General features: G+C 48.2%; 1 protein-coding gene across 2 annotated transcripts; it reads left to right on the forward strand.

The window, feature by feature from the left end:
* The first annotated feature begins 1,433 nt into the window (after nucleotides 1-1,433).
* Nucleotides 1,434-27,573, forward strand: sema4d (sema domain, immunoglobulin domain (Ig), transmembrane domain (TM) and short cytoplasmic domain, (semaphorin) 4D). Of its 2 annotated transcripts, XM_041073057.2 has the most exons (22): nucleotides 1,443-1,491; nucleotides 1,697-1,768; nucleotides 1,948-2,185; nucleotides 7,884-7,973; nucleotides 19,503-19,636; nucleotides 20,375-20,520; nucleotides 20,596-20,658; nucleotides 20,742-20,840; nucleotides 20,911-21,004; nucleotides 21,144-21,260; nucleotides 21,361-21,512; nucleotides 21,793-21,968; nucleotides 22,047-22,203; nucleotides 22,289-22,511; nucleotides 22,621-22,733; nucleotides 22,941-23,113; nucleotides 23,285-23,331; nucleotides 23,497-23,862; nucleotides 25,499-25,669; nucleotides 26,316-26,528; nucleotides 26,673-26,764; nucleotides 27,220-27,573. In XM_041073057.2, exons 4-22 carry the CDS (start codon nucleotides 7,936-7,938, stop codon nucleotides 27,247-27,249), a joined length of 2,604 nt encoding a protein of 867 aa, XP_040928991.1. In that variant the 5' UTR covers nucleotides 1,443-1,491; nucleotides 1,697-1,768; nucleotides 1,948-2,185; nucleotides 7,884-7,935; the 3' UTR covers nucleotides 27,250-27,573. The 2 variants fall into 2 exon arrangements, with proteins under 2 accessions (XP_029024497.1, XP_040928991.1); XM_029168664.3 differs by lacking the exons at nucleotides 26,316-26,528; nucleotides 26,673-26,764; nucleotides 27,220-27,573 and having other exon boundaries at nucleotides 1,434-1,491; nucleotides 23,497-26,204.
* Nucleotides 27,574-27,599: the final 26 nt, after the last annotated feature.

The following is a 27,599-nucleotide window of genomic DNA, read 5'->3' on the forward strand; positions in this document are numbered from 1 at the left end:
GTGTTTTTTTGAGTTGTGTAGTGACAGCTGTTGAAAGCACTGACTTCCTTCGCACATGCACACAGCTGCGCACATTGAATCCTTGAGTATCCTTAGAAGCCTGTGGTTCTTCATGCTAGTCCACACATCTCACATTGTTTTACCAATGCTGCATTTATGGCACAGGTGCCACAGAACCCGCACAAATGGGCACAGTTAAGCAAGTTACCAAAGTCATGAGATACCTACATTTGCCAGTAGATGGTGCTGCTCCGACACGCTGCTTGTATTTACATAAGGCAAGAGAAACAAATTAAATAACTATAGTCAACCAGCTTTCTGTGTTTGGCGCTGTTGCATTATATGGCAGACACGTGTCAGCTGGAATTTGCGTATAAACTTCAACTAGTCTCAAAAAATATGTATATTTGTTAGTTTGCAATTAAATTGACTGAACTTTTGCAAGGACACTAAACCTTTGCACAGTTTGCACTTTGCACAGTTATGGGTAAATTCTTAGTCACATGCAAACTACTGGCTAAGCTCTGACAAATGGGAGAGATTTTATTATTAGCTTTGGAAATTATGAAAAACACATAAATTCTTTTTATATTTAAAGTGAAAAGGGCGTTATTTCCCTTTGGAGCTCCCACTCGCCTGTAGCTTTACTTTCAACATGAGTTAAGCACCGTGCCTGAACTCTGACTCTCGTGGCATTAATCACATCCCGTACCAGTCGATACGCGCACTCCCTTCTTGACCACTTGATCTCAGACCAGTACAGGCCCTTCCAGTGTTGTGAATAATTGTGGCCTGCCTTGTAGCATGGATACGAGACTCTAAATATATCCAACTGGTGCGTGAGGAGCTCAGGCATGAAGATCATATACTTCGCTGGAAGCTTACACCTTATCTGTTGTCATTGTGTTTTTAACTGTCTGCGTCACATTTTTGCATTTTCGACTGATGAACTGATTTATCCAGTACTGTATTAAAACATGCTAAAGTTGTTGTCTTCTGCTTTTAAACATCTAAGATGACATTTCTATGTGATAGTGAATGAACAACCAACAATTAAAGTTTGTGTCCAGTACAGTGACACAAAGGGAAACCGTAAACATATAATATAGTAAATAATAAATCATCATAATAAAGTTTTTAAAATGCAGATTTTGCTAAGTGGCAACAAATCATTTGAGCCCCAGCATTATATCTGCGTTTCAGCACGCATTCCTCAGTCACCTGTTTTCTCTTAGCAGCACATGTCACAGAGCGAGTGAAGATAAACCCAGCTGCTTTACGTATTCATTTCAAGCAGCACTCACCATCCCCTTTTAACTGCAGCCAGCCTTCAACCCTAGCCTCTCCAATCACCAGGGGCTGATATGAATATAAACAATTTGTAGAATAGCTGCCCGTGCCTGGGAGCATTGGCATATTGGAGGACGGGGCCCAATCCCACCTTGTTGACGTTAAAGGACATTACGGACTTACTGCAGCTCAAGCCGACAGGTAAATTTCCCAACGTTTGTTATTCAGCGCGGCCCCGGAGCCAAACCTCAACAGTCGTCTGTTAACCTGTCCTTGACTCAAAGATGGTATTGTACTGGACCTGCAGCGCGGCGGAAAGCCCCGCTCCCTCCTGCGCTGGCCTGAACACTGAGACAAGGGTCAGCCTGTCCTCCCTCACTGTGTTCTTGATTCACTTCTCCTGTAGGCAAATGTTGTCAAGCCTTTGACCTCCACGGTGACCTCTTAAACTCACCTACAGAATCCTGTTAGTTTTAAGGTAACTTAAAAACTAAATTATGTTTCAAAGTGCTATGTGATGAATATTATACTAATTATATACATATTTTGTAGCAGGAATATTTAAAAAAAGTTGTATGCTTTATTATTATGTTGTGTTTTGGAAGAAAGTATATTACTCTTATTACTATAAACTGTAATTTATATTCTTTCGCGCAGGTTGAGGCTGTCAGTGAAGTTTCTGGCCACGCTTCCACCTCCTCCTCCCCCACCGCCGCCCTCCCCCTCCCTCCCTCCCTCCTCCTCCGTGTTGATATCGCAACCGCTAGAGGTTTGAATCCAGTCCCTGGCCTCAGACGCCGCCATGCTGAGCTGAGAGACCGACGGACCGAACTTTGCCACGCCGCTCATCTCCGCGCGCACCGGGACGCAGAGGGAAAAGGGCGCCTTCTCCGCGGTGAGTACGAGCCGTCGGCGCGCCGGTTTCACGCGTTTGCGCCGTCCGCCGGTGCGAATCGCTGCGTTATTTCCAGCCCTGCTCGTACTCGCGCGTGCTGTCGCGGACTGCGACGAGCTCGCTGCACTTGTTGCACAGCAGCCGCAGCAGTCGCTTCGGAAACTGAAAATACATCGTGGGGACTCTTCGGGTTCCTAGTCGTTCCACTTTTTTGGCCCGTGCGTAAAAGTGAACCTTTTATTTCTTGGCGTCTTTTCGAAATGTAAAAGCAAAAACTGTTTTGCGCTGTGCGCGATTGTTGCGCACCGACCATAAACGCCCATAAAACAACTGCTGAATTTAATACTACGTGTCCACCGACAGATCTGTTTAAACATTAAAAGCCCCTGAACGTGTCTGTGGCCCTCGGAGGTCATCCAGGGGGTTTCTGCCCTCGGCACGCATAAATCAAGGGTGCGCTTTCACCGCAGTAACAAAAGACCTCTATTAACAGGACTGGGCCACATAACCAAAGTTTATACTGGGACTGGTTGGAGCAACCAGTGACAGGAACACCACGGTGGACGTAGCTGGTGCTGGTCTTAAAGCTCACACCTGCATGCGGGTCCAGTGGATCTGGACCGCCCCGCTTTGGCAACACAACTCGAAATTTAAGAAGCCGCTTGATGTCTGCTGCTCCGACCTGCGTCTTTGAGACCGCCTTGGCTCAGTGCACTGTAATTCTTCATCACCCTGTTGCTTCCCTTGACCTTCTTCAACCCTGCAGTGTAATATCTAGTTGTGAGAGGCTGATGTCTTCATGGGCTGCAGTTCCCATGACTGGAGCTTAAATGATAACTGGAATGAATGTGAACATTGTGTTTTTCCACGTGCTCGTTCGCATTTCAGGTTGATGGGGAAAATATACAAATTAATCGCCACGCTTTACTCAAAAGTCACTGAGCTCCATTTGTGTGCAGGGTTTGTTTGGTTTGCACAGGCACTCTGGCATTCTGGAGCATGCCAGCTATTTGGTTTCCCCCTGAAACCAGCTGTTGTGTTACTGTTGCTAAATCTGCTTTCTCCTGCTTTGTCAGTGATGATACGGGCCCGCCTCTGCATCCTTCACCCAAATACTCGAGCGCTGACAGCTCCTCCCTCGTGGCCCCAATAACTTATTCTTCTGCCTCATCGAGTTCGGTTCCACAGGTCCTCGGCTGGGTCACGTCAGGCCCTGGGACAGCCACGCGGAGCTGGTCAATATGATGGGCTGGCTGGCGCTCCGGTGCCAGACCCTATGGGGGGGCAGAACCGGCCAGAACAGGATATTGCAGCGTGATCGTTCACCAGCAGCAGACAGATCATTAAACTACTGGCTGCGAGCTCACTAGCCGTCCGTCAAACGGAGTCTCCCTGAGTGTTGTGTTGTGAAGTTGTCGCTGCTTCTTGTGAGGTTTTTCCTTGAGTTAGATTTTTTGGAAAAAATGACTTCGATGTATTAATTTTTGCTCCAGCTCTGTTCTTCTGTCAGTGGATAGTGTTTAGGAACAACGTTGGCCATGATCAAACTTTTCCTCTGCTTTTATGGTAGTAAATCTCCATGTATTTGACAGGGAATTTGTCAATTTTACCACGTTTGAGTCTGTGTTTGATTAGTTAAGTTCTGTTACTGATCTGATTACGTTTTTCCCTACAGTCAATGGAATCTCAAGATTCACGTGCTAAATGTATTAATGCCGAATGGGTTTTGATTAGACCTATTTCAAGCGTGCAACCCCATCTTTAGAAGCCTCCTTTTATCAATTATTGATCCCTAATTGGTTGGAAATGGGCTCGGAGTCAGAAGCTACATGTCTGAAAGAGAGCCTTGTTTTGTGAAGAAATGGCATTTGTTTTGAATGTCGGGTGATATTTAGTTCAGCTTTCAGCCAAACTCTGGCTACTTGTCAGGGTCCCCTGCTGTTAAAAGTTGGAAAGTTGGAATTGGTTCCTACTGGACTGTGTCCAGTGTTGCATATAGGTAGCTCGCTCTAAGCCCACATACAACAAAAGCATTCGGAGACGTTTCATTGAAAGGAGGCTCTCTTTTAAAGACTCCTTGTTTCTGTGCAGTCGTCCATCCATCTATCCTTACATCCACGAACCTGTGTTCGTCAGGGTCCTCGGGGGTCGTCATCAGTTCCTCTGGTAGGAAAGTTTAGGGTATCTGGAAACGATCTTGGTGGCAGCACTTTGCCGCCTGCTGTGGAGGTCACTGTAAAATGTTAAGTTTCTGCCACCTTCACATACACCCCCCCCCCCCCCCCCCATATTTTATTATCAAGCTTCTTCTGCCAGTCGAGTCAGTTCATTACATTTCTCTTAATGCAGCTTTAAGTCAAGCCTCCAAGATGCAATGCATGAGGCACATTAATGGTAGTGACGGCTCGTATGAGCCAATTAAATGGTCGCTGAGTTTGATTTGCTGCAGCCTCATTGTTATGCTCCAGCAGGAGTTAAAGGTTAAAGGTCGGGGGCCCGTCTGTGGCGCTCTGATGTTGAGGTGTGCTGTGCCGGCTTTGTGAAGCAGACTTCTAAGGCGACCCCCACCTCCCCAGGAAACTTACAACCCCCTGCCACACCCCAATATCCCCAACACCCCCAGGCTGGAATAATTTCCTATCCGAGACAGAGGAGCATCTGGCTGTGGAGGAGCAGCATGTGCAGCCACTTTCTGTCTGTGCTTGCGTGCTGTTGACCGTGCATAATGCTCCCAGAGATGCCTCAGCAAAAAATGGTTTCCGAGATTTGAATGACGCTTTCTAAACAGCTGATGCAAAGATAAACACTGGCCGGCTGCGACGCTCGGTTTCCTGTTTGTTGTTCCATGTGTTGGGCTACGATGAACAGTCCACACCCTGAAAGGCTCTGCTGTGCGTCAGTCCTTGTCTGTGGCTAATAGCTGGTATTGTATTAGCATCAGCAGCACCCCAGTCGTTTATTTGGTAGGGTCATATTCCCAAGGCGCTGCATCCAGCTATTGTTAGAGCTGGTTCTTTTTGTGTTTTGACAAGGTTCCCAGAGAGCAGGGAGCTGGAAGGGAATGAAGTGGGGGAAAGTCGTCTACATACAGTACATTCTCTTAGTGCGGAGGACCTGTACCTCTATCTGTCACGAAGTGTTTCCGCGGTTGCAAACTGCAGCATTTGTTTATTGGAGGCGAATGATGGATGTCTCCTTTTGACTAGAATTTGCATATTGTTATGGAAGTCCGGGTGTTAATGTATGCAAACTGTCATCGCTGTTAACGCGAGCGCGCACATCGCGGCGGCCGTAGGTTTCTGAGATGGAGCAGCAGCTGGACCTGCATTCATTCCTTAGGAGAGCGAGGGGAGGGGGGGGGGGCATCGCCACAACAATAGACACACTCCCACAGACGCGCACACACTACCTTAACCTCAACCCCCTCCCCCCAAATTCCCCCTCACCCACCCTCCCCCCTCCTCCAATTGTGTTGCGTTGAAGCCTTCCAGAGGCGCGAGCCCCGCGCTGCCGCTCTCCGCTGGCGACGGAGCGTTCCTGTTGACAGGAGGGACGACAGGCGGACGGACGGGGAGTCTCCGGCCGCTGACACGCACTGAAGCGAAGCAGCCCTTTAACGCCAGCGCTGTCTCTCCACCTCCAGTAGACAGAGAGGCAGAGCAGAGGGGGGGGGGCGTGACAGCGAGTGGATGGGAGGAAGGTGACAAACCGCTGGATAATCAGATTAGATTTTTAATTTAATCTGTCGGTAAAACCGCTGGTGACTGGGGATCAGTCCTCCCAGCGCGGCTGAAGAGGAGCCTCTGGTCTCGTCCCACTCGGATCATGGTAAGGTCCGCGTCGCCCACTCAGTGTGGACACCTCTCCCCCTCCGCTGCAGCGGGTGCAGGGGCGGTGGTGTCCAGCGCGGGGGCCGTGCTATTTTTACCTAAATTTCAGATGGCCGGTAAATAATTAATTGGTGGCGGTGAATGGCGGGATGTCATGGGGTTCATTGGCTTCGTTTTGAGTCGTGTCTTGAAACCTGAGGTTTATTTCAAATCAGAGAGTGTGTACCTTTTTTTATTGGTGTTTACGGGCGGATCGTCCCCCGTGGGCAGTGGTCAGCGGTTCAGGAATCTCCCCTGGGAGGGTAAGGAGTGGCACTCGCCCCTCACGCTCAGCGTTCTCCTTTTCAGCATCACATGTTGGTTTCCTCGACCGGGAAACACCGGGAGAAGATCAATGCTTCGCTTTTGCTGCCTTTTTCTAACTGCTCTGTTCGTGTGTTTCTGTGCTCGTCCCCCTCTCTGCAGCACAGTTTGACTTCTCCTTTGTTGTTAATTTAGCGTGGTGTTAAACATGGAGCCCGCCTCCAGACACCATATCGTTGTTTGCATTAGGAGGAATTCAACGCTTGGCTGTTTTCCTGGGAGTCTTGTGGATTTAATGTGCTTCTTGAGAGAAAGGTGGTGACATTTCATTCCTAACCTTCTGGAGCCTTTTATCATTCAGATCAACAACAAATCATTGGATGTAATATCTAGCACCAGCACCTCTATTAATAAACATTAGCGGGTGTTTATTTAAAAGTCACTCCCACCTGTAACAGAAGTCTCTGTTTTATATTTCCAATGCACGCAGCAGCTGAGATACCAGAGGAAATGGGCTAAATGAATTACCGGGCGTATGCAGCTAATGCTCGCGTCGCCACAGACAAACAGACCCGAGTTCAGCAAGCTGCTGCAGAGGCCGTGGGGACTCACGGTGCTGGATTCAGCGCTGATCCAGTTTAGACAAAAGTGAAAGGAAAGCAGAGGGAAAAGGAGTCAGTCTGGGTTTGGGTTCGAGGCCCAGCTCAGTCATAAAACCATTTGGTTAATCAGTGATGGATTAGCGTCTGAATGATATGTTTGCCTCAGGTTTATTATGCGTACTTATCTGTCTTATAACCTTTTATCTGCTTAAGGGACTGAAATCCCTGTTTGGCGGGTCACGGTCTGCGTTACACCGGCGTTAACACACCGAGTGTAATCCATAAATCTGACGTGCTGCTGTCGTTATGTTCAGATAATCTAAAAAGCTTATGCCTGCTTTTGGAGATCGCTCGTGAGCCAGCAGGACACCGGACGTGTCCCGTCTCAGCACCTCATTAAAATTTAAAACCCCGTGCACTAGCAGTGAATGTCTCCTCATTGCGCTGCATCATGTCTCTAAATTATGACGGGGTTTTAAAAGGATATATTTCAGAATCATAATCATCATGTATATGTTATATGAATGATGATTTGATTCAGAATCTTTGGACCCGGTGTCACACAGTTCATCCTCCGTGATTGGATACTGTCTCCTCGCTGCCTGCAGGATTCCTTCTCGCTCTCCATTTGTGCTAGCTAGCTGACTGGTTGGCTGCCTGGGTAACCATGGTAACGGGATCCCCATGGAAGTTAGGGAGACCGGGCCTTGCTGGGCTAATTGTGAGCGACTGAAGCACGTCTGTAAAGTTGCTGTGGATGATGACGGGCTGTGGGCCTCCCAGCAGAAGTGATCGGCTGAGAGGATTTGTGTGAGGTGCTAGTTTCCTCATCGGTCATCTAGAAACTTGACCTACATACAGATCGCGCTCGTTAAGACGGATTTTTTTTTCCCACCTAAATGTGCAATTATTTTATTTTTAATAATTTAGTTTTGCGCTTTTTTTCCTCTCTTTTTCCTGCAGAAAGTCCTTCAGTCATTTCCAGCTGCGTGAAGAAAAGGAAAGAGAAGTTTTAATGAATCAATATTCCCTATCCGACGCCATGACGGACAAGTAAGTGTTTAACGTGTGTGTGTGTGTGTGTGTGTGTGTGTGTGTGTGTGTGTGTGTGTGTGTGTGTGTGTGTGTGTGTGTGTGTGTGTGTGTGTGTGTGTGTGTGTGTGTGTGTGTGTGTGTGTGTGTGTGTGTGTGTGTGTGTGTGTGCGCGTGTGCCCACTGTACCCCAGCTTTTTGTTTAATGCAGTGTAAGTTGTCTCTTGGTCGCCTGGACGTGTTACTGTACAGAACCAGAGGAGCGCTGGGCTGTTTGATTGCACAGAGAAATGTTGAGTATAAAGACAGTCTGTTTTACACTGCAACTTGTATGACATTAGCATGAGGGCTAATTTGCATTCTTGTTCAGCGTGCTGCCCTCGGTCTTTATTTTCCGGCCTTTAGCCGTGGAACTTCTCCCTTCACCCCCTTTTTTTTGTATTTTCCCATTTTCTTTTCTGTGTGTTTCCTTCATCTTTCCTCCTTCCCCCCTTTTCATTTTGGACCTGTTCTCTAATTATGCTCCCTATCTTTTTTTTTTCCTCTTTTTGTTCCTTTTGTCAACTTTGTGTCTTTGTGTCCCATTTCGGGTTGTTTCAGACTGGATCTGTGGACGATGAAGAATTTGGGTGCAGTAGGCAAAATAATCTGCTGTCAGCATTCATAATAAGCGGAATAAGTGGTGCAGGCCAGTCAGCTGAAAGGGATCGGCCGAACACGGCGGACCTATTATGTGAGTGAGTTACACAAAATGAAAGGGACAAACTTAAAAAAAGTTTAGCCAGTTGAAGAAATAACAGTAACAGCTTGTTGTCATAAAACTTTCATAATCATTGTGAAAAATTATGGTTGTCTGGGAGTCCTTTGAAGTGGTTGCTGGTGGAGAAAATGAAGCTGGTGTGATTCTGTGAGTCTCCATTCACTCCTAAAGCACCTGTTGACTGGTGAGTCACTCAGTCCCTCTATGAGCCAGGCCTCAGGGCAGCCTCCCCCTAACACCAGCATAAAACGTCACGCATGCAGACGGTTAGAGGAGCTGGGTAATGCTATATTTGACCAGAGGGGAATTTCTCTTGCAAATTAGAAGGTTATACCAGTTTAAGATGCAATTTCTGCAGAGCCAGACATCCAGCCCGGGATGCTTTAAGTGCTCTGGATGCGACATGAAAGGCAAACAAGGAAAAAAAAGATGTCCTTGTAAACTTTAATTTGACAAACAGGCAGGAGTTTTTAATAAGGCGGTGCTGGGGTGAATCGAAAGGGAGCGGGGCTAAGGTTGGGAGCTCCTAAGTAAGCGATGATGTTGTTGACAAGCTGTCCCACCGAATGAAAGGTATCCGAGCAACCAGAGGGAGAAGACGGGAGGGGGAAGGGACGGCGGTGATTGTGCGCTGGATGCTAAACCGTGCGGTAGGATGATTGTTCCACGGGGAAGAATGATAAATGTTATGCCAAAAGGGAAGTGAGGGGAAAAGTTGGAAAACTTGCCCCCCGACAGTGATGGGGAACAAAGCCTCCCCCGCCATGGACCTACTTAAGATTCACACAAAGGCAGAAGAGGCTACTCACTATCTAACGCGCACAAAACAGGGTTTTTTCCCTCCGTCTTGAGCAAACATTTACACATAGCAGGAAATCAGTGGGCATTCCTGCGAGTATGTGCATTCTAGTTGGTATTCCCAGACGCTGACTCGCCCGTAGCTCCATCTAGAAAAGGTCTGGCCAACAATCCATACTGGTGCAGGTGGCGGTGATCCACGTGCAGACGTGCTCGTGCGTCCTCGAGAATGAACATGTTTCCACTGCAGGGTTTTAAGTTGGGCCCTCTATTGTACCGGGATGCTCCGGGATGAGGAGCCTTTCTAAAGCCAGATTTGCTCCATAGTGCTCGTAGACAGGGATTCTTTCTGTTGAAATTCAAGCCTGCGTAATCCCCTTCCACACACTGCTTTGTGTGTGTGTTTGTGTGCAAAAAGTACAGGAGTCCGTGAACCCTGTGTGGGATTGAAACGAACCAGGATTTCATCTAGTTGTTCTGCTTATTCTCTGCACTGGGATTCACCAGGGTTGCATCACAGGCCGGCTCCTTCTGCAGTTTAAAGAGAATCTGTTTTTCGTGTTGAAAACGTGTCGCCACGTGTAACACTGGCCTCTGAGGAAAAACAAAAGCACAACATGATGAATGCGTTGGTCCCAGGGCTCTGAAACCATATGATCATGTTTCTTTATGCAGTGGTTCAGTTCTTGTTTTCCGAGACCAGAATCTTCCTCCTACTCATTTTCTCATGGATGTTTTGCGTTCACACTCTACCTCCTCTCGCACCGAAGCCTGTTTTCTCCGTCCTCCTCCTTGTTTTCCTTCTTTCACCACCTGTGGCGGCGCATGCTGACAGCACTGTCTGACATTTTGGAAAGTTTCTACACGCACAACTAGGGTGACTACACGGCCGAGGGTGTGAAGGGCTTCTGCTGGAATGTCCTAGTCCACTGTTTATCTGTGATGTGTGTGTCACTCTCACGGGAGCCAAAACCACAAACAGAAGCTGGTTAGGAGCTTCCTAGTTTAACTGTCAAACCAGGCTTCATTGCTTTATGCCACTCAGCTTAGATGCACCAGTGAGCTCGGGGCCTGAGTGGTGAACTTGTGGTGTCTATTATTGCTTAATCTGGGAGCTTTCGTCGGCTTGGAGGAAGTCAGGTGTCACAGTGGCGTGAGCTGAACAGCCCGTCCTGTCAGTATCGTTTACCATGGGCTCCGTTTCTGAAGTGGGGGTCATTAATAAATTTGTTCTGGTTTGAGGGGGCTTCACGAGGCCAAAGATGCTGAACTCTCATTCAAGTCCTCTCATCAATTAAAAAAAAAAAAACCCAGACCCGTGACATCTCCACTTCCTCTCTGTCACCTCTGCAGCCCTTCGGTGTCACCGAGGGCGTGGTCCGGGGCCCGGCCTGGCTTCCCCCAAGCCTCAGCACCCACTCGGGACAAACCGAATTAAGACATGTCAAGCTCGGTGTCACTGGGACTTCTGGGGCGCATAGTTAAAACTTTTATCAGCTGTCACAGGGTTTTGTGGGTGCCGAAGGGAGCCGAGTCAAACTACTTCCTGAGAACGTCGAGGGGGATGCGCCCTTTGGCCTGCGGCTCATCAATCTTACGCCGCTGTCATTTTGTCCCAATGGACTCGTGACGCTGTCAGAGGGTGCGAGAGGCGGGGCCTGGTTATGTTTTGTGTTTGCTTGCGCATATGTTTTTAAAAAAAGCCCTGATAAATAAAATGAAACCCAACCAGAGCCTGTTGATGCTCAAACATCCATGAAATGTGATTACTAGTTTCTGAAATGGTCGTGATTGTGGTCTGGTATGTATCATCTCTGCTTAACATAATCTGATTATTGATTTTTATACAGAACAGCAGTGCAGGCATGGGGGGGGGGCATTGCAGTAGCTTACCCCAACAAGCAAATGCAAATGAATCTGCATATTTGGGTTGATTTGGGTGACCTGAATTCAGCTGGCTGGAAGATTTGTCTCCTTGTTCGCTGGCAGCAACAACAACTGTTGCATGTTTTGGGGAACTTTTCCCATTTGAGTCTCCTGGAAAAGTACCAGTGGAGACTGATCGAGTCACTGTGGATGCATGAGTCTGTGTTTTCCTCCCCGGGGTTGGGTTGCGGTGGACTGTGGGAATAAAGCCGGTGTACTTGAGCAGGGAGAATGTATTCAGCCGTGTTGTAAAGGTTTTCATTTTGCTCACAGAAGCAGTCTAAAGGAACAGACTGGAAGGTTGTGTGAATGGAGACCCAGCCATCTGTCACAAAGGCAATAAGAAGATTTCTGCCTTCTCTCTTCCCTTTTACCTTTAAGCATTTCACACACTAGAAAGGGAAAAAAGAGGAATTTTTCCAGCTTATGCCATAAAGTGTTTGGTTTAATTAGGGGTGTGAACCTGGACCAAGCTGATAAAGGCTGCTGCTTGTACTGTACAGCCAACTGTGAAGCCAACTAGCACTTGGTGTTTTCATAAAGCTTCACTCTGGCTGTATCCGCAAGTCATGGTCCCCAGAGGATGAACCCTAGCATGCTGACATTAGCACTGACCGATGCTTTTAACTACAGACAGTTGACTGGTTCATACTGACTCACTTTTACTTGTTGAGAACTCGTGTCGTAAGAATCCGGAGGAGTTGAGGTGGAGTGTTAATGGGTTCAAAGTTCTAAAACCGTTGACTAGTGTGTTTATTGTGTGTCAGAACCACATTGTTATAAATTGTGCAACCTGCTTTTAGTACACGCTGTGTTTGAGGCCCGGCCGTCCATCCCACACACGGCCGATGTAATTCAACCTCGTTGAAGGGAAAGTTCTGTCACTTTGTTTACATATGGTTGATTTACAGAGCTGGTGTCCCGCAGCCTCGCTCGCGTCCTCAGACTCGTGAAGCAACAGAGGCGATGGGTGCTGTCGTCACGAACCTGCTTTTCATACCAGATAATATTTATCCTTTTAGCTGCTCGCCATTTGTTTCTCCTTGTGAAACAGTGTCCTGACGGTGCGTAATTGTCCTGTCAATCCCGCAAGTCCGTTGTATGTGTGTTGTGTAAATGTTGAGTGAATTGTGCATTTGTTTAACCAACGTCTCGACGGATAAACGCGAACCACTTCCTCCCTCTCGCACTGTAGGCACCAACACATGCACCGAGTAACCGTCTTGTCTGATCTTTGTCTTCTCCCCCTCCATAGCCTGAGGATTTTATAATTCTCACCAGAGGACGAGCGTCGCGTCTTGTACGGAGCCACAGGTCAGAAACTCTACTCCTCTCCCTTCCTCCCCCTCCTCCCCTCGCCTCCCCCCCTCGCCTTCTGCTGCGCAGGCCGACACTGGGCTCCTCGCTGGTCTGCATGCTTCAACACGAATGCCGCATGCCTCCCCAACGCTCCCTGTAATCACTGCAGGGCTTTTCTCTTTCCTGATCCCCCTTTTGCATGACCACACCTGGGCAACACAGCTCTGGCTTGATTGTGCTTCGCTCTGGTGCCTCGTTTTTGAGTTGTTTTGCAGCTTTCCCTTTTACCAATCTTTTTTGTTGTTTGCCTGCCCTGTGTGATTCAGTTTTCCCTTTCCTATTTTATCCTGCTCGTCTTCCTGTAAATCAGCTGATGGTCTGTGTTGTCTTAATTACATACAATGACATTATGCTGACGGACACCGCGCGCACAGCTGCTTCTTTGCGGGTCCTCATCCAAAATCAAGTTTGCTTTGCAGCCAACCGTGGGCCAAGCTTAACTTGAAAAGACATTGTGCACTTCCAGCTTAGCAACCATAGCTGGGGACCACTTTGGAATCTAGTGGGTGAGACTCAGGATCTAGAGCTTAAAAACTTTTTTACTCGGTTTAGTACAACTAAACACCTATAATATATGTTTACCTTTACACCAAATGTAATTCATAATCAATCACATTAGACCACACAGGTGTACCTAATAAAGTGGCCATTGAGTGTATAATACTAGACCTATATAGGACTACCACGTTATTAAGAGTGACCCAGTTTTCCAAAATGCCTTTTCAATGGGAAGTGTGCAGCTTTATCATGAGGAATCCGTGTGAGAAGTGTTCAAATTAATGCCTGGCTTTGTGCTGCTCATCACTCAGTGCTGAGAGGGGGAAACGGTGAAATTAGTGTGTTTTTATCTCCTGGAATGCCAAGTTCAGGAGGACACACTGTTAGTGTTGTGGCAGCCTGTGGGTGATGGGGCGAGTTTTCACACAGCGCTCCAAAGGAGGGTTTTGTCTCCGCCGTCCAAAATTACCACCGTGAAATCGGTGCTGGCTGAGGACTGCGATGGAAAAAGCGAGAAAGAGAAAGGAGTCCCTTTTTTTTTTCTTTTTTTTTTTTTTTAAAGGTGTAGAGGAGAAAATACAGCAGGGCTTGGGGAGGTTTACTGCCCCTTCAAATGCCTTCAGCTGGTGGGAAAGATGGTTTATTTGCCATTATGGGACTAAACTCAAGAATTAGAGTTGTATTTATATGATTTTCTTTCACAGTCCGGGCCCGTGTGGATAAATATTCCACTCCGGGAGCTGAGTCACCTGTCCTTGGCACCGCTGCTTAAATAGGCACCACCAATGCGACTACCATCCACCAGCTCAGGACCACAAGGCCTTCAGCTGGGCTTTCACGGCTTCCCAGAATAGTCTGGCGTCAAGGCCTCGGGGCCCGGCTGGCATCACAGTGGCCCCAAGGAAACGACATCAAGTGAAAAGTTTATGGCTTGACTCTTAGCGGTGGCTTCCTCGTGACCCCAGACTATTAAAGATTACCAGTGTTTACCCTAAAATAAAAGCAAACCACTTAATCTTTTCATTAGGTTTTTTGGATTTTAGTTGGCATCATCTCATCACAGCTTAAGCACGAGGGACCTTTCTTGTGATGTGACTGTGTAGCTTAGACCTTGTCCTTGCTCCTTGGACCGATTGTTGGATTGAGCTTTGCAGGAAGGAGCTTTTATGTCTGACAGTTATCTACATAATTCTACAAGAGCCCCCTCCTTGGTCCTTTTCCTTTTTTTGGTTAGTTTTTTGCCATTGCAGATGTCAATAGTAAAATTCCTTCCACTTGTTGCTCCTTTTAATTAACATAAACTGTACGTGGTGATTATGTTTGCATGTCAGACTACAGAGGCACGTTTGGCTCTAGAATGGGGAACACAACACAGCAACCCTTGTTCCTCTACTTAACTTCACTTCACTTGCCCATATGTTTATATGGAAGTTTTCAGATCTTCCAGAACTACGTGAGTCACAGAAAAGGGTGTGTTGTTTTTAAAAAGCTTGCCATCGGCAGACTAAATATACCCTTTGCTGGACCTGACCCCTCATTTGCCTTTGCTGTGGCCACTTTAGGTCGTCATGCTAGCTCAGCAGGGGCACGACTACTAGTAATTATATAGGAGCACTTCCATTTTACATCCTTCTGTGTAGTGATGCTGTCACACAGTCTAGTTTCCTCAATGTAAACCTTTGGTTTGTTGACGATTTACCTCCACTTTAATTCCTCCCACGTCATTGATATAAAACCAGAACCAGGCCTTCGTTCTCATCACTGTTCACCTTCAGTATTGATGCAAATGATTGCTGTCAGTGTAGCAGATTGAGCTAGTTCCATCTATATTTAATCCGCTGATCTGCTCATGGATGATGTACGGTGACTGCTGCATCATCTGTGTCTGTTTTTAGACGTTTTTCTCCGTGTCAGCAGTTCTGTGGAGGTCATCCAGCTGTTCACTGCCTTTCCAGCGACCTGATGTTAACGTGATGTGGGTTTAACACGTTGGCTTTGCACCTCTCCACTAAAGGCTGATGTGGATTCCGCTCGGTTTGGACCCGAACTGCATCTGGTGTAATGCTGGTTTCGGTCCAATACGGTTCATCAGCCTGCAGGGACACGGAGCCTGAAACACTCATGCAGCTGGCTGTATTTTGGGAAAGGGTCTTGGTCCCTGTCAGGTCTTAGAAGTGGGATTTGGTGCTCACAGTTGGCATCATCGTGTTCACATGCGAGCGTGCTCTCTGCCACATCTAAAGCTAAACACCACTAATCTGTAAATGGCATTGGAGCAGACATCTGTCCCCATCATTGTGCCATCCATCCTTCAGTATTTTATTCACTAGGCCTGACTAAACCATAGCACCCTGTTTCATAGACTGGCCCTGGATTGTCATGTTAGGACACCTCACCTTTATAAAGGGCCTATTGGACAAAGCAGGCAGGTCATCATCAGCTGGTTCTCAACAGTCCCACAGCTGGGTGCTGTGCAGATGGTGCCACTGATTAGGTAGCAGCAGTCATGCAATCATGGAAATATGAAGCTTGTACTGGCTGCAAGTTGCCAACATGGAGAAGGTGAAGAACTGAGAGCAGAGTGTGTGCAGCACCATGTGGCAATGCCATACTTAGGAGACGTCCCTTCCACGAAGCTAACAATTTAATGCACATTTCCTACAGTTTGTTTTGTGGCCCGTTCTGGTATGCTGGCTTTACAGCGGGGGGAACGCTGGCCCTCGGCCCAATGCAGCCATGGGAGGAAGAGCAGCATCCTTGTGCACCGATGCTGATGAGCAGCGAGCGCATGGAAAAGAGAAGCTAATGCGGGTTTGGGCTTGTTGGCAGGCGGTGAATGTCCAATCGCCCACGTCGCGCTGCATCCTGTCTGCTCGCAGCACGAGCTTCTTGTGTGAGATATCGGAAACGAGGGGACGGGTTCTGAAGCTGCTGTCTGTTAAGGGTTAGAAAAAAAAATGAAGTTTTTGTATTCCTTCACTCCTGGACATCTATAAACTCCATTTCAGAGAAATTGCTTATTAGGGGAAGATGCTGCCTTGACAATGGAGAAGTGGAGGGAAAAACACTAATCATGTTCATGTTTGTGCCTGCAAACACCCACCCACCCAGCTGTAAAATCTGGCTTTTCAGCCAGACACACTCATAATCATTAGTTTGCAGAGAAAAGTCATTTGCACTTTTTTCTCCCCTGTGCACTTCTTGTGCAAAGACCCCCTCCCTTGTTTCAGTCCTCGGCGGGCACGGTGCCATTATCTGTGCCCAGTTAACAGCACAGTGCTGGGAACCCTACGGCCCCGAGCAGGTGTCAACCTCCCTGGCCGGCCAGCGGAGCCGAGAGGGGAACACAATGGGCTCAAAGAGACCTGCCAGCATGGTAACCGTCTTAAATATCCCAGGCCAGCGCGGCCACTCCTCTAAATCTCTCAGCGGCGCAGGGCGGCTGCCAGTGTGTGCTCTCTGCTACTGTAACGCTGACTCTCAGAGGGGTTAGAGGCTTTTTTAAGCGTCGCCCTAAATGGGGCTCAGAGTGGTGGGATTGATAGAGGCCACCGGGAGTGCACAGACAGACAGATGAGCCTGTTTGAAGCTCATGTTTATCCATTGCCATTAGTGCATTTGTGAGAAAAGAAAGAATTTGTTCTCATTGTAGATTTTCATCTCGTCCGCTTTCCCTCTGCCTCTGTTTACCAATAACATTTCCTGCTGTTGTCATGGGTTCTGTGGACAATCTTCATAAGGTGCTTCCGGATCTCACGGGCTTCTGTGATCTTTGAGAACGGCGTGTTGGCCCTGGGCTATTCCCTCACAGCTAAGCTGTCCTGGCATTTACGCTGGCAAGACTGTAAAAGAACTGGATGAGAGGGAGAAGTGCGGCCCTTCTCTCCTCGGCCTCTGTTCATTGTTGACTGCTCCGCGGTGATGATGTGGCTGTGATGGGGGTGGAGTGGAGGCTACCCTCATCTTTAGTAAACAATAGGTCCCTGTGTGTTTGACCCCCTCTTTAGCGGAGTGGAGGCCAAGGCCTGAGCTGAAGCCGGGATGGAATTCCGTCTTTGCCTGATTTAGTCGCTCACAGAAAACAACAATTCCACTATTAGGAGGGTCAGACCTCCAGGGCTGTTTACAAATGAATCAATAAGCAATTATCATTCTCTGCCTTTTTTTTTCTAGCAGGGGTGGCCCCTGACCGATTGCATATACGTGCTGTGCCATATCGTATATATTCCCCTGGGGCTGGGAAACTGATTGCTAACCTACATTTGGTTTGGACTGAGCCACAGTGGAGCTACTGTGTCGTCTGAAATGATTAATATCACCTATAACCTTTTTTTATAAGTCTATCTGTGATTTTTGGTCAAACAAACTAAAATGAGAATAAGTGACGACGTACTGCAGCGGAACTGTATTTTGTTCTTGGTTTCAGTTTTTTGAATCACCAGGTTTTCGTTTACTCACCTCACAGTCCTTTTTAGTGGCTTGAATGAGGATTAAATTCTTTTTTTTTTTGAGTCCAGAGAAACTGGTTTGTTTCCTGTGAGTAAAGCATTTGTCATCTCCGTCATCGTCTTACAAGACATCCGATAACCTTTTGTCCCCGGCTCCTCATGACCGGCCACCCATTCTGCGGGTGTTTAGCGGTGGAGCTAGAATAACCGGTCTATCACTTTCCTTTCGACCGCGGTGAGCAGCCCGCACACCTCCTGACCAGTCGGCTACACCTTCAGCAACTCCACAGTTCATTCACTTTCCTATTAGAGCAAATGCGCTGGGGATAAACCAAGAAAAGCCAGGGCACAAAGCTGGACTTGTGTAGACGCCCTCCACCATTGTTCCTTTCACACGATTGGATCAAAAGAAAGGAAGCCAGTGAGCCTCACAATTAAATTAGTTCATGCCATTTACGTGATAATGTTATTCAGAGCGATGCCTGATGGGTGTTCACGTCATGTCAGGGTTCGTTTGGCTGACAGGCATAAAAGGTGAGCTCATCATTAGTTTGCATGCACCCTTTCGCAGTCAATTTGGCCAACGCCGCATGTATTAAGAGCAGGATTGAGCAGATTTAGAGATTTATTTTAATATTTTACTTTAAGCTCTAAAGCTTGTGGGTTTTTTTTCCTCCGCTTTTCTGGTGACCTAAAACCGCCAACTATGCAAATAAACATAAGATATTAGCGATTGAATCAAACCCTAATAAACGAATAAAACCACCAATAAACACTCGAAGTAGCTTGATGTCTGAAATCCTAATTGCAGTCGATTGTGATCTTCTTACGTTTATTTTCATAAAATTATCAAATGTTAGATGTTTTTACTTTAAAATAATAAAATAATTGACAGATTATTAAAACAGCTGCTGATCATTTCATTGGATAAGTGCCACATTCTAAGATAAAGGGTTTCTTTTGCAGCGGCCTGCTGAGGCGTGTCTGCATAGGTTAAACACAAACACAGCAGCCCGGGGTCCTTATCGCACACATCCTGACACATCCCAGTGCAGCAGGAGCAGAAAGGCCACAATGCTGTCAAAGCAACGCGAGCCGGACGCTAACGGACCCCTGCACCTACGGCGACGGGAAGCGACGGCTCCTGGGAACCGCGGCGGCGCGGTCGGGTTTAAGGGTTAGCGCTCGCACGGCACGCAGTCACGCACGCGAGCCACATGAGCGCGGTCACATGCCTGTTTATCGACCGCTCCTCACGTGCAGCGTCCATCCCGTCTGCTGACTTCTGCTTCGCTTTGCATAAGGTGCATAGAAATAACAAATGGCATATTTTGCTCCTGAACAATGAAAGTTGTCCTGAAAGTTTGCTTCTTTGTTTTATGACACATTCAGTAAAGTAACTGCTGACTCATCACCAGAAAATATTGGTTCCTGATTTGAGTGACATTAGTGGGGCCCTGCTGACAAATGTCTGCTCTGTTCATGTAAAAACAAAAAAACTACGCTAAAGCGGTCACGGTTCATTTCCTCACTGCTCGTCTTCATGCCCTCAAAAATGTGAAGTGGTTAAAAAGAGGATGAATCGGTCCAGTCAGGTTTCAGGGAAGTGGATTCGTAGCCTGACTGGTTCTAGGTGTTTGTGCTGCGTGACAATATCAGCCTGTGAGGAACTCACATTTCTACATCCTTGTAGCTTTTCAGCGCAGCGGGGTTCTGGTGCGGTTCTTCAGTTCATTTGTGTATGTGTGTGTGTTTCCACAGAGGAAACTTCACGGTGCCGAAGTTGCCGGACTCCAATATGGGATTTGGAGTTCTTGGAGTTTTTCTGGGACTGCTCCTAGAGGTGTCTACTCACGGACCCCACGCTGTGCCTCGAACCTCGTGGCGACACCAAGGTGAGGCTTATGTAGTGTTATATGAGTAATAAAAAAATGAAGAACTGGTTATTATGAGGGCTTTGACAAGTAGTGATGACAGTTTAACTTTGTATGTGGATGTGGAAGACACAGTTTTAAAGGTGTATTTCTATTTTTACTCGATTAATAAAGTGTTTTCCTTTTGAAAACCGACCTGGCGTTCGTAAGCTTTTAACAACAAAGATGAGACTCTGGTGTGAATTTCAGCGGCTCCCCCAGCGATACAGGAAGTGAAACTTCCCACAGTATAGATCTCGTATCGAGATCTCTTCTATCTCGGGTTTCAAAGCGCATTGTTGAGTCGCACCTGCTTCCTTGTGTTTGTCTCGGCTCGCGGCAGACAGCGCTCACCACAGGCTCTCGCTTTCGAGCGTTTAGTCGGAGCGGATCTTCTGTCTTCGCGCCGCCGTTGACACAAATAGCAACTGGGGCGCCGCCGCGCGCTGTGTCACTGTCGCCGCTCGCTGTCATTGTAGATATTTGCTTTCAGTTTTTGAGGCGTCAATGTCTTCGCGCCTGCAACTTGAACCCACTTGAACTCGGAACATCCCAGTCTGTGCTTGACACCATGAGACTCTGAAAAGTCCCTGAGGGGAAAAGTGGATCCATTGTTGGGTTCTACAGGTTGTCGTTACAACCAGTCTTCATTGTTGTCACTGCTGATTCACTTTATTTATTGTCGCTGATGCTGATGTGATCCGACGGTTTCACGCCCAGACTTGGATCTGATGGAGTTTTCGGAGCCCGGGATCTTCAACTACTCCACGCTGCTGCTGAGTGAGGAGAGGGACGCGCTGTACGTGGGTGCGAGGGAGGCCATCTTTGAGCTCAGCAAGAAGAACGTGACCGTGAGAAACAACAAGGTGTGAAGAGTTTATGAAAATGTGCGACCGTGACAGGAAGGTGTATGGTTTTGTTAATGTCCTGACAACTTTTAGGTTGAGTGGACTGTCGAAGAGCGACCTATGAGGATGTGCATGCTCAAAGGGAAATCAAAAGAGGTCTGTTCATAAATTCACATTGTGCGATTGTCGTCTTTTTCCATCCGTGTATTTAAATCTGACTGTCAAACGCTGCTTTGCAGAGGGACTGCCTGAACTACATTCGAGTCCTGCAAGTTCTGGACAACGAGCAGCTGTACGTCTGCGGCACCCACGCCTTTCAGCCCAAGTGCGACCACTTGGTAGGTGACGTCGCGCGTCGTGAGTTCCGATGGATGCGGCGGCGTTGTAAAAAGACGTGCTCTCTTTCAGAACCTCGCTGACTTCACGCTGGAGGGTCGAGCGGCGGACGGCCGCGGAAAGTGCTCCTTTGACCCGTCCCAGAGCTTCACCACCGTCATGGTTGGTAAGTTGAGACCAAGAGCCCTTCAGTAGATGCATTATAATCCCCTGTGATCTCTTCCATTGAGGCGAGGTAAATGGACTCTCTTGGACAATAAATAGCTGCTCTTCTTTCTTTCTTTTTTTTCCCCCCCTTCGTTTAGATGGAGAGCTGTACTCGGGGACGGCGTATAACTTCTTGGGCAGTGAACCGATCATTTCCAGATACTCCCCGTACCAGTCGCTGCTCAGGACCGAGTACTCAACATCGTGGCTCAACGGTGAGCCGGCACAATATGTGACGCGTTGAGCTCATTTTAAATGCATCTAAAAAAAAAAAAAAGATGGATCTGATTGTGATCAGCTGTCTCTCCTTCCCAGAGCCCAGTTTCGTTTTCGCCGACGTGATCAGAGAAGGGAGGAACCAAGCAGACGGCGAGGACGACAAAATCTACTATTTCTTCACCGAGGTGTCGGTGGAGTACGAGTTCTTTGGCAAGCTGCTCATCCCCAGGGTGGCGCGCGTCTGTAAGGTCAGCGCACGTCACGCTCCATCTGCACATACCAGCAGCCCGCCCGCCTCCCGCTTCCTCCTCACCAGCGCGTATCTCCCCTCTCCATCTGACCTGAGAGTGATTCAGCCACAGTTTCAGAGTTTTTGATTGCGTCACACGGAAGCAGGAATACCAGCGTGGTCATGTCATCACGTATCATGTTACAAAGAACTTTGCTTCCTGTTTTAGTGTCAACAAATAAACCTAACAATAAAATTAGATAGACCCATATTTTAAATATATTCATTTCTCTACACAGGGCGACCTTGGTGGACAGCGCACGCTGCAGAAGAAATGGACGTCCTTCCTGAAAGCGAAGCTGGTTTGCTCCATGCCTGAGCTCAACTTCGTCTTCAACGTGGTGCACGACGTCTTCATCCTGAAAGGCACCGAGTGGAAAGACACGGTCATCTACGGCGCCTTCACCTCCCAGTGGTCAGTGAGTTGACGGCGGGACGAATGAATGTCGCCAATTTCACCCGTGCCTCATTCCTCCTCCCGCTCGGCCTCCAGGGGGAACGTGGGCTTGTCGGCGGTGTGCGCCTACAACCTGAGCGCGGTGGAGGACGTCTTCTCCAAAGGCAAGTACATGCAGAAGGCCACGGTGGAGCAGTCGCACACCAAGTGGGTGCGCTACAACGGCATCACTCCGTCTCCGCGCCCTGGAGCAGTAAGTAGTTCAGACGCAGACGTGCGAAATGAAATCGGGCCAGTCGCCCCGCGAAGGTCTCTCATGTCTGTTCGCCGTCCTCCAGTGTATTAACAACCTGATGCGGCAGCAGAACATCAGCAGCTCGCTCCACCTGCCGGACAAGACCCTGCAGTTTGTGAAGGACCACCCCCTGCTGGAGGATCCCGTGCTGCCCATCGGCAACGGGCCTCGCCTCATCACCAAAGACGTCAACTACACTCAGATTGTCGTGGAGAGGGTCCAAGCCCTGGATAAGAACATTTACGATGTCATCTTCACCGGAACAGGTGATTCATCACTGATTAACAGCATTATTCAGACGATGGCAGTGCGTGGTTCTAGTTTCCACCTAACGGAGAAATGAGTAATGGAGAAACCTTTCACTTCTAACTTTAGATAAAGGAGTCCTACACAAGTCTGTGGTGTTTGACGGAGAAGTTCATATTGTGGAGGAGATCCAGCTGCTGAAGGATTCTGAGCCCATCAAGAACCTGCTCCTGTCCTCCGAGGTCAGTGAGGCCCAACAAAGCGAGAGAGAACTATAAAATGTGCCTCCTGCGGCAGGAAACGACAGATATGCAGCGTGTCGGTGCTTCGCCTGGTGCGGCTGCTCCGCTCTGTGTTGTTGTGTTCACCATAGGAAGCTGCCAGAAAGCCTGTGACATGAAAAGCACAAGCTCTTTTGCACACGCTGACGTCCCCCCCCCCCCCCACAGACGCAGTCCCTGTACGCCGGCTCGGACTCGGGCGTCGTGCAGGCAGCCACGGCTTTCTGCGGGAAGCATCCGTCCTGTGGCGACTGCGTTCTGGCTCGAGACCCCTACTGCGCCTGGGACCCCCGCGCCGCAGCCTGTGTGTCTATACGTGCAGCCTCCAGCCAGCATCTGGGGTAACTCCAACCTAGACCGTCCCTCTGTCTGCTTTGCACATGCCGACTCTTCAGTCATGCATTATCGCACTGATTAACCGAAACGAAAGAGAAGTGGCTGAACCTGCCTTACTGTTTACATTCTGTGCATATTTTAGTCTTATGAAAATAATGCTCTGTTTGTTTTTGCAGGAGACTAATCCAGAGTCTTAAAGGTGATGCAGACAAGTGTCCCTCAGGTAACAAACAACTTGCTCACATAGTGAAGAGGCCTTTTAACATGGACAGTGAAGCATGCACATAATTTTGACTTATTGCAGTATTTATATTGTAATCATTGACATCTGTGTTTAGTATAAAATCTCCATCTAAGGGTCGCTGCTGTGCTTCTGTTTGCCTCCTAGTACCAAACCCGCCTCGAAAGGACTACCAGCGTGTGACGGTGATACCGGGGAGCTCCGTTGAGCTGCCGTGCCTCGCGCACTCCAACCTAGCGCAGGTCACGTGGAAGTCCAACGGCTCCGTTCTCACCGAAGCCTCTCGCTTCCACTTCTTAGGCGAAAGCGGCCTCCTCATTTACAGCGTGGCCCCCGAGGATCAAGGCCACTACGAGTGCTGGTCAGTGGAGTGGGCCCCCGCTGCCGGCAAGAACTTCACCCGCCTCCTGGCTGGGTACGTTCTGACTCTGGATCTGCCTCCCGTGCCCCCACAGCGGACGGGCCCCGTCGCCACCACCACCCAGGAGACCTCGAGCGCGCACGCTGCTGAAGGTAATGGTAAGGCGCTCAGAGCTCCACTAACTTCGGCCATTGCCCCTCCCACCTTCACTGCCACAGTCCACCTTACCTCCCCGCCCCAGACTGACTCATCACTAACCCCGCCCCCGAGCAGCCCAAGCAGGTTCCAACCGAAGCATCATCTTCCCCCAAGCGCCAGTGCTCCCCATCCCGACAGCCAGGACCCTGCGGCCGAGTATTTGCAGCACAACAACAGCGCCGCCCTCCTCTTCCTCTTCCTCCTGTTCTTCCTGCTCTTCCTGGCTGCACTGGCCTACAACTGCTACATGCAGTACCTGCCGGCCCCTTGTCTGCGCATGCGAGCCTCTCTGCTGGGCAGCCACAAGAGCGCCCCCCACCCCGAGTATCACGCCTGCGAAGGGGCGGAGACGACGACGGCGGCGGCGGCGACGGACAAAATCAACATGAGCGAGCAGCCGACGCGGAACGGCAGCCAGACGAGCCAGAACCACCGGGTGCTCCGCGACACCGGGTACGAGACGGAGCCGGAGTGCGGCAACGGCCGGATCCCGTCCCACAGCTTTGAAGACTACAGCCAGTGCCAGGAGAAGCCCTTCGACGTGGACTGCGAGTCGCAGTCCATTCAGTTCGCAGATGCAGACGAGCCTTGCTAGCGCGAAACCACGGTTCTGCCGGTTTGAGGAAGTGACTGTTCACAGGAGGTCGTGCTCCTGCGTCTGTGGTCGGCGCCATCTGACGTTTGTTCGTTACACGGCTTAAGTCAGGCGTCTCGAACCCCTGTCCGATTTCGGACTTTTGATGATGAAGCAGAAACTCGTAGAAGCTGCACCTGCTCAGCTTAGCCCAGCAAATGAAGCTATTTTCTGAGTTCCAAATTGGAAACGTTCTTTACCAAATTGGTAAGTTCTTGTGATGTTTTCCAAATTGGAATAGTTTTTGTACAGCAAGTTAAAAAAAAACCTCTTCAAGCTTTTGCATCTCTTTTTTTTTTTCTTTCAAAGCAGTTTGTAGGTTTTTGAACGTGGGTAAGCGCTTCAGCATTTCAGTCATTTCTCAGGGAAGCTTTGCTCAGTGTTGCAGCCTTGCTTTGCCGCGCAGGGTTGTCGCCTGCAGCACGTGACGCGTGGGCCCTAATCTCACCCAGTGGGGCGGCAGTGGGGGCTCCGAAGGACAGAAAAGAAGAAGTGGACATGTGCAGACTTGCATGAATCAATAAAATGCTGGATTTAAACAAACCACTGTTGTGCATCTCTGTCCTCAGTGACAGCGAGTCTCTATTTATGTTGTAAGTTCATCCTCTGTGTGAAGCCGACATTCCTATGAACTCTGATCCTCCAGTTTGTTAACCCGTACTAGTCACCTTCCCTCTTGTGGATGTTGATGTCACAAAGAAGCCCTGGATACAATCTGAAATTATTCTAATTTAAGGACGTTTTTAGAACAATGTCTACGATGAGTCACATTTGGTTCTTATCATTTATTACTTTTGAGCCTTCGCCTTTGTTTAGTTAATTTTATTTATTGCAACTCACTTTGTTTTTGATCCTGTTGCTCATTTCCTTCGTCCCCCTCTTCTGTGCATGTCCTCCCTCATTTGGATTTCCACCTTTCCTCAATATTCTCTTCTCCATCACTCCTTCCCTCACAGCCTCCTCTCCTGTCGACACTTCCTCTTCTTCCTCCTCCTCCTCCTCCTCAGCCAAGCCCCACAGTGTGGGTGCACGGGAGGCAGAGGTGAGACTGCTGCCTCCCCTGCTAAAGGACCAGGCTTGGGGGGTTCATGCCCACGAGGCATTCATGCTCTTCTGCCTCGCCCTGGGTGAGTGGTGCCTGTGACAGTGACGCTGCTCCAATCCCAAAACCATAATCTTGCTTGGTTAGGGAAGCTCACATTTTTAACCCTTACTTTTGTTCTTCTTACTCATTCTCTCACATTATTTGCATGTTGCATGACACCACTTCCAAGCATAAACTAACAGAGCGCATGCGTGCGGTTTTGGATTTGTGCAACGCAGGGCTGACCTTTTGCTTTTTACACATGAGAACTGTTGATCTCCATTTTAAGCATCGCACAAGTTACCTATAAAACGAATGAATGTTGAAGAAGCCTTTTTGTGTTCTGGGTGCATCAAAATTCTCAAATCTGCGTCAGTGACTCATGTAAACTTTGAACTTGGAGTCATTCTCAGAGCAAAGTATATTAAGCTCATACGTCTCAGTACTTTTACCTGGATCATTTTGTGCCTGTAAATATGTTTGTATATATGGAAAATATCTTGATGTACATAAATTTAGAAGGTTTTGGGGCTGCGGCTCGTTGTAGAGAAGCCAAAATAAACTGTCAAATACTTTCAGTGCTGACTTATGTTTTTGACTTGGTGACTGCATCTAACAGCATTGGCTGACTCCCTGAAAATCAAAGGAACCCATCAGGGGTCAACTCGAAGTCTGATTCTATCCTTCAGGTCCCAGTGATGTCCATATTCACTGGCTAATAAACGGCCACAGCCTGGACACGCCCATAATGGAGCACCGCCAGCGCCTGGGTCCGAAAGAGGTGCTGGTGAGCAGCTGGCTCCGAGAGGGGCCGCTGATCAAGGACGCACAATACCACTGCGTCGCCGAGGCCAGCGCAGGCAATGACATGTCGGAGGTCGACCTCCGCCTCGCTGTTGGAGGTATCTGGTCTGGACCTGCTTTTGTGTGGCTTTGAAAAAGGCATAGCGAGGTTGTCTGTGCACGATTCCCCGTGTGTTTTTGTGTCTTTCACCGCAATGATGGTTGTGACGGTTTAAACTGCTAAAAGATGTTGTTATTAACAGATGAAGAGAGCATTCCAGCCAGAGATTTGAACCAGTGGAGAGGTGCACTCACAGAGCACGAGCAGCTGCTGAAAAGATGGGAGGAGGCCTGGGTACGTCTGCTTTAGCGTGTGGGTGTATTGCGCTGCATGTTTGGCTTTGGGCTAATTATTAGTGTGGAGTTTTTTCTGCCGACTGGAGAGGCACAAAGTCCAGATTTAGTGGTGCATGAAATAAACTGCTTTCGTGTTCTGAAAATGATCGTGCTTTAGTGTTTTTTTCACACATTTCTGTAAAAGGAGAATGAACTTTAAACTTTGACAGTTATTCAGGTAATGCTTTTTATTCCAGGTTTTCTAATTATATAATCTAATAATCATTACTGCTTTACACTCAACTGCTACTAAAAGGATCCCTTCAAATAAGTTAATAACATAACATTACATATTTTACATGAAAATTGTATCATTATCATTTTGTTTTTTACTGTGGCAGCTTGAAGTCTTGCATGTTTCTCCATTGCCAAGCGTTTTGCTGCTCATGCAGTACAACCGTTTTCCCTCCTCAGGAAAGCTGTGAAGGCCACCAAACTGTGTGAAGACGCTAATACCTTCACTGAATCAGTCTTGGCAGTGAACTGGATCGGCAGTCCAGGTGGATCACACATCCGACACTAAACCTTGTCGTAAAGTTTTCAAGAGTGTCACGTCTTACACGGACGCTTGGACTGTGAAGCAAAGATTTCCCATCACCTGGTTGTGTTGATGGTGCTGGGACTCTTACCAAACCTGATGAAGCTCCTTGGTTGATAACATGGGGGTTCCTTTCTATCAAAAATGCATTTATCTATTTTTACTGATAAAAGTACATTACATCCTGAAAGCAGTGCTTCTTTGGAACAATAAAAGTGGTGTAAAAAAGATTCTGATAGATAAATGGTTCAGTATC

Source organism: Betta splendens, chromosome 12, assembly GCF_900634795.4.
Source record: "Betta splendens chromosome 12, fBetSpl5.4, whole genome shotgun sequence".
In the NCBI taxonomy this organism is placed as follows: Eukaryota; Metazoa; Chordata; class Actinopteri; order Anabantiformes; family Osphronemidae; genus Betta; species Betta splendens.

Excerpts from the sequence above, each read along its gene's own strand:
- sema4d (XM_029168664.3), top strand. The coding sequence starts at position 7,936 with ATGAATCAATATTCCCTATCCGACGCCATGACGGACAA. Across the intron at positions 21,005-21,143 it reads CTTCACCACCGTCATGGTTG|ATGGAGAGCTGTACTCGGGG; the intron begins GTAAGTTGAGAC and ends CCCTTCGTTTAG. Across the intron at positions 23,332-23,496 it reads TGCAGACAAGTGTCCCTCAG|TACCAAACCCGCCTCGAAAG; the intron begins GTAACAAACAAC and ends TTTGCCTCCTAG.